Raw genomic sequence first — 12,162 nt, 5'->3', positions numbered from 1 at the left:
TATTTAGATCAATTCATTTGCAGTGCTGTATATCGGCTGATACAGGGGTGAAGAAGAAAAATGCATGCTACTGAAGAAAAAAATGACTTAATTGTATCCCATCCAAGTGCACCAACTCCATCATATGGAGAATAATCTCATAGTTATTTGTTTACTCAGGGAACTGAAACTACACAATGTCTTATCCTAGACCTAATATCCGTGATATATACGATAATTATTTTACAAAGGAAATATGAAAGTAAACTTAAGAAATTAAGGCAATGTTCAACAGCAAACATAAAATCTTTATCATCTACTTATATATAGCTTTCTCATCTACGAAAAGTATATTCAAGAAAAAATAAGCAGAATGATACATACTAACTCTTGGTTAGCACGAAGCTACCAAAAATTAATTTATAAGACACCATGGATCAAAATTTCTTGATAATGACTAATAAAAATGTGGGTATAGTTGACAGTTTACTACTAGTAGTTGATATCATTAGTTTTGCTTTAATTAAAAAAAAATTGCTGATCATTACAAAAAATTACAAAGCTCTAGTCATCCGATAGTTGTAGTCTGTGGTTTCAATTTACTTATACGTGAAGTTGGCAACATTAATGTCAGCTATTTTGTAGTGGTCGCTGATGATAAACCATACCAGACAAAACCAGCCAAATAAATACGTAAGTAAATTCTTTTATATTAATAACCTTATTTTATTCTAGTGCTATTAAATTAGAGCGGGAAGTTATTATTTAACGTGTTTGGTGTTTTGAATACCTGTTAAGGGTTAACCTTAAAATTATTTGTAGTCTATGACAACTAAAGCAAATTTTGACCATTATACCAATACTTGGAATATCAACTACTGGGGAAGACACACAGATCCAGGCAAAGTAGATATCCGTTTTTTTTAGTTAGTAACAGCATTTTTGTATTTTTATTGTTATTCTGCCATTGTTGGAATCAGTACTTGACACAGCATGTCAACTATTGCAACACATTATGTCAACTATAACCTTACGGTTTTTTGTAGGTAAAAATGCGTCCTGTGAAAGGGAAAATGTTAGCTTATCCTGAAGAAGCTACGACAGCTGTAATAGAGAATATTCGCCTTCAGATGTCAGTGGCCTCTGCAGCAAAAAGAGATTCCAGTAATAAAAAAGCAAAATTTCCAGTAATAAAAAGTCAGCTGGTGGATAGTATACCATTTAAAACGAATGAAAAGAAACACTCCATTTGTTGCTGACCGTCCTGGCTGTGCATGGTATGGAAGTTTTTTGAGAGGACATCCTTGTCTAAAAGAACGACTAGCACAAAATTTAACAGCTTCCAGAGCCTCAGTAATTAAGCACGGCATAATAAATTGGTTTCATGAAATAAAAAATTATCTGCCAAACAAAGATCAACTTCAGATACTACAAAATCCTTCACGCGTGTTCTTTGCAGATGACACCGCATTATTTTTGAACCCAAAAGGTGAAAAAAAAGATACTGGTTCTTTCTTAAAAGTGAAAAAAATGTTTACCGGCGATGAAAAAGAATGTATGACTGTTTTAATAACTGCAAACGCTGATAACAATTTTGCTCCTGTTATGATTGTCTAGAAATATAAAAAAAATATCCGCAGAAGTGCCAAAAGGTTGGTAAATGGGCAAATCTGATAGTGGCTGAATAACTGGAGAGCTATTCTTCAGCTATTCTATAAATACACTGCAAATATCTTTTATCCTTGGCTACAAACACATAACATACAGATACCCGTTGTATTATTTATGACGGTCATACTAGTCATTTAACAATGCATACCAGTGAATTTTTCAATAAAAATGGAATAATACTCATAGCATTACACCCCAATTCAACTCATATTCTCCAGCCACTTGACATGTATGCATGAATAAAACATTATCGTAGTGAAGTAACTAACATAAAAGTTTATAATTAACTAACTTTTGTTTTATTATCTTGGTTACTGCGAAATAAGTATTATAATTTTAATTTGTAATAAACAATGATATACAAAAACCATTGAATAAACAAATACATTATTTTAATTACACACTAATTTGCAAAATGCTTCTTATTGCAAAACTCGTTACATAATTCACTTTTAGAAGGAAGGACACTCATGCTTTCTTATGACCAAGCTTAAACTCAAACCCCTTGAAAATGAAGGAAGGACCACAGTCCTTAACTCAATTCTTTCACTGTTTCTAACTAACACGAGACGTCAACTTTGGCGCCTTGTCAAAACAGACTGAATGACAGATAGATGTAATATGATATTCAACATATCAAAAAATAAGAATTAGTCTCATCTCCACTCCTAGCTCTAGCAATGACATGAACAATTTTTCAGTTATCAAAATGACATGAAAAATAGTATAAAATATACCAAAACAGCATCTCTGTTTTATTTTTATTATGTAATATTTTAACATACATCGAAAATCGTATCTATTCCCTACGGCGGGCGTAATTTCGGCCGGTAATCCCTTGGCCTACCTGCATAAATCAAGGGGTACCATTTATGACAGGGGTAATTTCGGCCGAGGGGTTGATGTTTACGATGAGATTAAAATATTGGTAATTACGCTTCATAGTTTCTGTAAAATATTAATTGTGTATTTATTTGGAAATACCTAATCCTGTGTACCTGTCGGAAATACCTTTAATTTACTTATCTCTTTATTCTAATAACTATGTTGTACCTACTTAAGATTATTCCTTTAAATGTATAAAATTCACAAATAACAGGTATAAAATTATTATAGCTAGTCAGTATTATAACTTATCTTGAAGCTACTAGTCGATAGAAAGCATAAAATATATTATTTGTATACGATGGCATCTGTTTCAGTAATTAAGAGTTCACGCGGTTGTGACTTACTAGTTGTAGAAAAGTTTCAGTTTTGTAAACAGGACGTATTAAAAAGTGGTGAAGTACGTTGGAGGTGTATAAAGAAAAATTTAAGATGTTTAGCCAAACTGTACACTGTTGGTGCGGAATACACAGTTACTAGAAGTGAATTAATCCACAACCACGAGTCCGATGAAACTACGTTGGAGAGAAAAATAGTGACGACTTCATGCAAGCGCAAAGCTGAGGAAGACATATCGGAGAAACCTTCAAAAATTATTAAAAGCGTTCTTTCAAATCATTTGCCAGAGAATTTGTCATCGATAGATGTCAGTCTAATAAGAAGAAATTTGTACAACAGCCGCCGTAAGCTCTTACCAGCCCTGCCTAAGGATATTCACGATGTACATTCTGTACTCGATAGTTATGGACCGAAAACCACAACAGGTGAAAATTTTTTGTTTATTAACAGCACAGCTGATAATATCATTGTTTTTTCTTGCCATACAAATATAATAAGTTTATGTAAAATGAAAGATTTTTACATGGATGGCACATTTTCTTATTGTACAAAATATTTTTATCAGTTATTTACCATCCATGGACTGGAAAATGGGCATTATGTTCCTCTTTTGTATTGTCTGTTGCCCAATAAGACCAGTGACACATATATGAGACTTTTTCTGTTGGTAAAATCTAAAATTTTTGAACTTTATAATATTGTTTTTGAACCGAAGGAGGTATTTGTGGATTTTGAAATCGCAATTCATAACGCATTAAAAGTTGTCTTTCCCAAAACCAAACTAAATGGTTGTAGATTCCACTTGCACCAGGCGTGGTATAGGAAAATACAATCATTAGGGTTAACCCAAATGTATAAAGATAAAAACTGCGAGGAAAGCAAATGGCTTACTCATACTTTTGGGCTAACTTATTTAGACCCCTCTGAAGTTGAAGATTGTTTCATATTTGATCTCATGTCATACAAACCGGACCATAAACTTATAGATAAATACGCAGACTATTTATTAGAAAACTACATAGCGCCAGAATCTCATTTTCCACCAAATATATGGGCATATGAAAACCCATCAATTAAAAGAACCACAAATGCCTGCGAATCATTCCATTCGCACTTTAATTCTAGTTTTTATTCAAGTCACCCTTCTATATTTATTTTTATAGAAAAATTAAAAGATTGTCAGATCGATCCATATTTAAAAATAAAAAATTTAAATATTCCAGCAAAAATTAAAGACAAACAAGTAAAAACAAACTAAAATTTATCGAAAACATGGTAAATATGCTTCGATCTGACAATATTTCTAGAATTAATTTCGTTAAATCTGTATCACATCAAAACGTTTTTTAAAAATTTATAGTTTACTTAATTTATAGAAATAAGTTGATGTAATAATTTTATTGAAATAAAGAAATATTTTAATATAAAGCATTCTGTTATTTTATTTGATTTGCGGCCGAAAATACCTATGAGATAAGGAAGCAACTTAAAACCTCCGGCCGAATTTACCTACCGGCTTTTAGTACCTGCTCTTTTTCCGGCCGAAATTACGTCCGCCCATTCCCTAAAAAAGGAAAAGTGGTCGACCTTCAAAACAAGTAACAACATAAAGCAGTTAAAAACTTGCACAAGATATATTTTTAAAATGAACTTAGTATGACCAGAGAAAAACCCGTCTCTGTTATTCTAGGGTATGACCAAGTGATTGTTTGGAATAATACTGAGATTTTATTTAAAAATGAAAGAAAAATTAAAATGTACGATATTTTGAACTAATATTAGATATCTTTTAGGAACATAACACAAATAACAGTGAACATATTAACGCCTAATCTCTAGAAAAAAAAATACTGTGCAGAAAATTTGCAAATAACTCTATTTGCAACTAATAAGTTGAAAATCATTGGCATTTGAACAAAAATTAAATACATAGAAGAGATGAACATAAGACTTTTCAAAAATTGAATATGTAAAATGGTAATCGGATTTTAAAAGAATTATCCTGTCATAGAGATTTGAGAGATAGAGAAATATATCTTTTAGATAAAAGAAAAAGTCCACTATATTAAGTACGGAAAAATCAGTAAGATATGGTTATAACATCAGTAAAAAGTCTGTGTAAGCACCTTGAACAAAGTACAAGGTAAAAGGTAGAAATGTCTTTGGGCAGACGACTGAGTATCCTTTAGTACAAAATAAATACCCGACTATACTATGGTTGTGATAACCGCAAATAAGGTCTCCGTCACAAGAGAACCTCAATCAAGTAAAAAGTAGCAATGTCTTTCGGCAGACCGGGTAACTTTTCAGATAAAAGATATAAGTACCCCAACGAATGGTTATCACAACTGACTAGGCTCCTAAAATAAGGAAACCGTAAGAAACTTAAGTAAAATGGTTATCACAACCGACATGGCTTCTACAACCAGTAAACCGTAAGCAACGATATATTAGATGGTATGTAATAGCCGACTACCATAAGGAAACCTTAAGAAACGAAATGTAAAAGGGTTATCATAAACGAATAGGTTCCTAACTCTCAACAAACCGTAAACAACGACATATGCAATGGTTATAATAATCGAATAGGCTCGTACCATTAGGAAATCGTAGGCAAAGACGTATAAAATGATTATCATAACCGACAAAGCTCTTACAACTAGGAAACCACAACTATATATGAATAAGAACATGGAAAAAAGGTATCTACTAGCAGAGAACCCTAGACAGATATAAAAGCAGTGAAAGAAGAAGACAATCCGGCTCGAAAGATCATTATGTTGCTTTCTGCAATACGATGACTTCTATATAAAAATTGAGGCCATCAGAGAGGGGGGAATGTTCATGATAGGAGTAAAAAAAAATAGGATAAAGCAGAACTGCGGTAAATAAAAGGATAGATAAAATACGAACATTGTACTATTCAATGAACAAAGCTTTTACACATTTACCAAGATCTGCTAAAAAAAAACTAGAAACAATGCAAAGAGCAATGGAGCGAAACACGCTTCTAATATCACTATGAGACAAGATTAAAAACATTGATATCAGAAGTAGAACTAAGATCAAAAATATCGTGGAAGAAATTACAAAAATAAAATGATGCTGGGTCGGTCAAATAGCCAGATATGATGATAACAAGTGGACAGGGAGAATCCTAGAATGGAGACCAAGGAGGCCGACAAGAAGCATGGGAAGACCTCAAAAAAGATGGGTAGATGACATAAGAGCAGTAGCAGGCAAGCATTGGATTAGATTGACACAAAATAGAGAAAAATGAAAGCAATTGTAGGTTTTTAATGCTGTTGTTTAGTTATTTTGTTGTCGCTGAATAACTTTATTCGTAGATAGTCCACCTCCATAATTTTCAATCGGATCGAATCTAAACTGATTCATTCTTAAGGGCATTTTCTGTTATAATTATGGTATCATCGGCATAACAAAATATTTTGAGTTTGGTACTTCCTCATCCATAGTCCATCAATGCTACGGGTTTAATCATTTTATTCCATTCCATTTATAGATTTATATACTAATTACTCTGTTGTCCTCGTATATATTTTCTAGTGTTTTTATCATGTTTACTTGCATGCTTCCGTCATATACAACTAATGACTACAATCTGCTAGTCATACTGACTACAATTTGGATCGAAGGTAAAAATTATGATCTATCAATACGAGAAGATGCTTGAACAAATTCAATGCTCTTCATGAACTCGAATAATAGTCGACAAGAATATCGCTAAAGAAACAAACCACCAAGTAACTGTGAAATAAATAAGCAAAAAATGTCTTTCACGATGACATGTAACAAAAATACCTTGTCATTAAAGCTGGGTATATCATAGAGGAAGGCAAATAAAATTAATTAAATTAAAGAGCAAAATGAAAACAACCGACCAGTCGAACCCGCTCTAAAACTAAAATGAAAGCTATAATGATGAAACAGAAATTGGACATTGGCACAATTCAGTAAAAAAAAATAACTGAAAAAAGCCGCTTTCACATCTTAAGGCCCTGTCTTATGTAATCTTCACGACACCTTCGCAAGACCCCAGAACAACCGTCACCAGTTGCAGAAAAATCCAAACATCAGTGCCTACAGTGTTTACTGAACACAAGTTCTGGAGAGGCAAAAGAGTTTGCCTAAACGGGAACCCTCAAGTAAACACAACAACAACCATACCAGAAGAAAACATTACATTCCAATATTAATGTAATTAGCCTTAGTCTCACTGATCACTCAGTCTATTAGACCTTTTTATGCAGTGTTTACAATTATTATAGTACCAAAGGTCAAGACGGATATCACCAACTCGTTGGTCAGAACATCTAATCATTTAGATGATTAATCATTAAAGACTAATGATTATTTAGATAGTTATGAAAAATTAGAAAAAAATAGGTAATAGTTAAAATAAATTCTGGAAATTCCATGCCTTTAAACCATAAGAAAGCTGCAGTTGACAAACTATTATAGTATAAGTAAAATATTTTATTTTATAAGCATGTTTTGTTCCGAAAGTAAAAGAAAACGAAAATAAACGAAAATTTTTTATATGAATTAAGATACCATTTACTATCTTTAATGGGAATAACAATTTCCGTTAAAAATACGGTTATTTTGACGTATTGATTTCCATTTCGTGTTTCAAATAAATATTTAAACGATACAAGAAAATAGCCACAATAAAATTAGGATACCAGAAGAAAACAATTTCAGAACAATATAGAAGGCCTCAATGATATAAAATCTCTCCTAATATGTTTTACAATGAGCCAAAAGAACTACTGTTAATTAAATTTTAGCCAGAAGGCTATCTATGTAGTTAGAGCAATGTCTGCGAAGAAATTAAGAATAAGAAAAATAAATACAATCAATACAGCGTAAATTTGGAGCTGAAAATGACCCGCATCATTTAATTAGTCTACATCAACATCCTGTTACCTCTATATATATATATATATATATATATAAAATCTGGTCGAATTGTGTCTTTATTCGCTCATCTCCTTGTACAGTTTCTAAGAATAACCGAAACTCAGAAGTAGTCATAAAATTAACTAACTATACGTCATAACTACAAACAATGGAAACAAAGTAGACAAAGGCAATAACAAGTAAAAGATATAATCAAGAAATTACCAAAAGTAAAAAAACCCAAAACACTAAGTAAAATCATGTAATAGAACGAAATACAAAAATAAAATCGGGGAGAACAATGTGCTGATAACTAACCGGTAAAGTGTAAACACAGCTTTGATCTCTAATACCCGATTATGTGAAATTAATGTGTGTATGAAAGTGTAATTTTCGTAAAATATCTAAAGGCACCTCGTACAATATCTAGTTAAAAACTAAATTACCACATTCAAGAACCGAAGAAATTTAGAATCGGTATTTGCGGTATATAGAAATAAAAAAGTCTTAGAGAAGAGCTAAATGGTCAAATGAAGTCGCAAAATACCAAGTCGCATTCAGAACTGCGTGTCAAATTGTTAGATTGTGTTTTTAATCGCTCCAAGAGAAACGAGTTTCGTCTAGCAACAAAAGAATCCATGTAAAATTCGTTCGGCTAGAGAGAGAGGACATTGGCAAGGTTCCAAAGCAGCACAAGCAAAATTCAAAGACCTCACACATACATACAAATATATTAAACTCTCATATGTAATAAAGAGTTATAAACTAACCGTGTAGTATAAAAGTCAGGAAAGAAGGAAGTATCCTCTTCGTATGGCGGTGTCACGTTGAGATACATAGCACTGTGTTCCAACATGTTATCTTAAAATTTGACTAGAATCACCAACATATCTGACCACTAGTTCGAACTATCACAGCACAGATCACAATCACAGTTTCATATTTTACAAAGCGTCAGACACAAGTCACAATACTAGCGGTTGTTCCGCCGCTTATCGATGTGGGTACGTAACGTATCAATGTTGTGTATATCCAAGACAGCAGAGAAGCAGGCAGGCAAACTTGTATACGTACGTGCTCTCGACACGAAAACCGACGACTCAATGGCAAAGTCGACGTAGCCGTGCCGCGAGGTTCTCGAATGGGGTTAGTAGGTCGAAGTGACGCAGTCCGAAGACGCGAAAACGCACGATCGCTAGCACAACTTCGAGGCTGATTCGAAAATAGTATTTTTTTTAATCGCACTGACCTTAGTGTAAGGTGGTTTTTCATGTTCATGCCTCTGTTTGGTGAATTTCGCTATAGGGACCTCGAAAAATAACGTTCATATGTATAAGCTGTAGGAAGATTCATCAGTATAACAATTTTTTGGCACAAGAAAAAACATTTAACCACCAACTATTACAACCCCAACATCAAATAACAAATGCCCGGTGATTTTTGTTTACTTAAATACCTTTTTTGAATTTTTGGACATAAATAAAACAAAAAAACATTGTACACAGAGTCTGGAAAAACCTTATCGAGCAAGACTCTCTTCAACCACGTTATCAACATGTGGAAAGTAATATAACATAAAAAATCAATCAACCACGTTTCAGTGAAATATCAGCTTGCTAAGAAGAAAAATTATTTTAGAGTAAATATTTTTGTGGGCTAACAACCATCTGTATTTGGTATTTTCTAGCCAGTACCCTTTACGCAATATATTTCATCAATCATAATACATATATGAGATAAAAAGAATATCCCAGTTCGTTAAAAATTATAGGTCTATTAACCAAGAAGGTAGCAAACTTTATATGAGAAAATTGTTAAAACCGTTCTAAAAACCAACAAATCTTTAGGAAAATTCATAAAATAGATAGAAATAGAAGCTGAAGTTCGGAAGTATAAAGACCACTTCTTGTTGTATAGGCATGCCCAAAAAAATAATTCAGACCGGAATAAGTTTAAGAAAACTGATAACTGAACGTAGCCTCCTTTGGTCAACAGAAAATCTAATTCCATATATGCAGAAGCGTTTAAAGAAGTGATCGTCAACCTTCGTTAAAAGACGGCACAATAAGAAGAAGAAGAAGAAGAAGAAGGGTTGGTTCCGCCAATTTAAAAGTAGCTGTAATTGGCATAGTTGTGCAGAGAAATTAAAAGTTATGATAAATGAATGTGGCAACCCCAACCAAATAATTTTCGATATAGATGAGCTAAATCTGGCTTGCCTGTGATTTGGAAGTATAATCGTAAAACTTGGGTGACAGATTCTCTTTTTGGGGATTGGTTTGTGCATTGTTTTATACCTTAAGTCGAACGTTATTGCCAATATAAATAAATTGTTAAAGAAGTTGTTAATATCGTTATTCAAATAAATTTAGAAGAGGATATTGATGACGTTCAAGAACTGTTGGATTCTCGCAATCAGGAGCTGACAATTATTGATGAACTCATAGCAAAGCTTGATCGTTTGGATAATGTTCAAACTGAGGATCAAACGACGGTTGGAAACTTGACTGAATGCCTTAGTTTATTGAAAAGAGATTACAAATTTTAAAAAATGTAGACTACAACAAATAGCGCCCCCCTTCTACAAAACAAAGAATAAAAAAAAATATTAGCTTACTATGAGAAAATTTTGCTGGAGAGAACTACTTTGTTAGATTTTATGAAGCTTTCTACAAAAAAAATAACTTTGATGGGCGATTTTATATTTGTATATGCTAAACTTAATTTTTTACACATTTTTTTGCATACTTTTTATTAAAACATTTTTTGTGTAAATTGCTATTCTTTAGCTTTCGGTTCCAATTAAAAATATTTTATATACATACATATACGAAATTATACCCCTAATTATGCAAATTCGACTTACGCGGTTATCGCTCGGTCCCACCTATCGCGTAAGTTCGGGCTATTACTGTACAGTAAACAGTCTATTAAGAAAATTTCTATAATGAATTCCACATTAAAAACAGAACTTTCTTTTTAGAAGATGTTTAGGGCTAACATTATATAATATTTTAGTGTTATGGAGAAACCTCATAAGGATCATTAATTTACACGATTGGTATTAAAATCTGACCGACGGAGCGATTTAAGCATGTCTTTATAAAGTTTAATTCTTAGAGGAGATTTGAGGAATACTTTTTTTATGCTAGATATCAGGAAGTTTACAAAAGGAAACTTTTTTCTAATTTCTTCCGCAACTCTGTTTATTCCATGTGCTAAACAAGTAACGTGTACTAAGTTGGTATAAAATTCTTTTAAATTTTGTCCTACCTTGACCATAATATATGGTGCAGACATGATATTGTTGCAGAGTTGGTTTTTTCTAATTGCTTACATGAAATTAAATAGGATTTTGGTAAGATTTGATCCCTTAGAACACCATTCATTAAATGAAGGATATATCTTCTTGACCTATCGGTGGTTTTGTTAACATACACGTAGAAGGAATTGTCACTAATAATAGGTTTTATATTATCTACTACGGACGAGTAAAACATGGTTTCTCTTTAGAGTCCTTTCACTTGGAATATTCAATTTACATTATTTTTTTAAAAAAGAAGTTATGTTTTCATTGGATAATTTTGAAAGTGGTATATTTGAAGAGATTAATGCACGGCAAAGTCTTCATTAAAAGTATCTTGTTCGTTTCCTTCCTTCAAACTTGACCGAAAAAACGTATTCTTCTTCAGATTTAGTTTTGTCTTTTCTCGCTAAATGTGACGCAGTTCTGACATGTTGAAGTGTTTGAAATTTCTTTTCTCATGTAAACTGTAATTGATTTTTTAAATTAAATAACTACAGTTAGAACCGATTTCGTTATAATCTTAAACTAAAGACATGAATAAAAGAAATTCCATTCAATTAACTGCACGATTATTGCATGACAGTCACTGATATTTCAGCAATAGTTAAAATATTTATTTTATAATTAAATATACATATTAGTATATAGGTATATAGGTTAATAGAATCTTTAGAAAAAAGAATAGACTTGTGTATTCGCGAAAACGGAGAGCATTTTGAACACTTACTGTAATTGAATTTTATTTTATGTTCTTAGTCATTAATTTAATTTTCTTCTTGTGAGTTTTGTTTAATTACTAACTATTTTATACCAGCATCAATTATTACTTCATAATTTTCAAATCAAAATATTCCGAAAACGGTACACAGTATCGAGTTTTACCAAGAGTATCTTTTTCGTGTAAAATTGAATGGTGTTTAAGTTTACTTGAAATTTTGATTAATAATTATACTCTTAAAAAAGTTATATTGACTAATACTTAGTATAGTATTACTGACTAATACGTAGTACGATCCGTGTAACTAGCGCCCTCTATGAGAATCAGATATAAAAACAAA

The 12,162-nt window shown here is 32.1% G+C and overlaps 1 protein-coding gene across 4 annotated transcripts in view; it reads right to left on the bottom strand.

The window, feature by feature from the left end:
- tai (basic helix-loop-helix family member taiman) overlaps positions 1-8,896 on the bottom strand; it is a 265,687-nt gene extending 256,791 nt beyond the window's left edge. For all 4 annotated transcript variants that reach the window (XM_072532815.1, XM_072532816.1, XM_072532818.1 and 1 more), the window contains exon 1: positions 8,568-8,896. In XM_072532815.1, coding sequence (XP_072388916.1) covers positions 8,568-8,653 — 86 coding nt within the window. In that variant the 5' untranslated portion in view covers positions 8,654-8,896. The remainder of the gene's footprint in view (positions 1-8,567) is intronic.
- Positions 8,897-12,162: the final 3,266 nt, after the last annotated feature.

This window comes from Diabrotica undecimpunctata, chromosome 5 (assembly GCF_040954645.1).
Source record: "Diabrotica undecimpunctata isolate CICGRU chromosome 5, icDiaUnde3, whole genome shotgun sequence".
In the NCBI taxonomy this organism is placed as follows: domain Eukaryota; kingdom Metazoa; phylum Arthropoda; class Insecta; order Coleoptera; family Chrysomelidae; genus Diabrotica; species Diabrotica undecimpunctata.
This window is presented reverse-complemented; position numbering and strand designations above follow the sequence as displayed.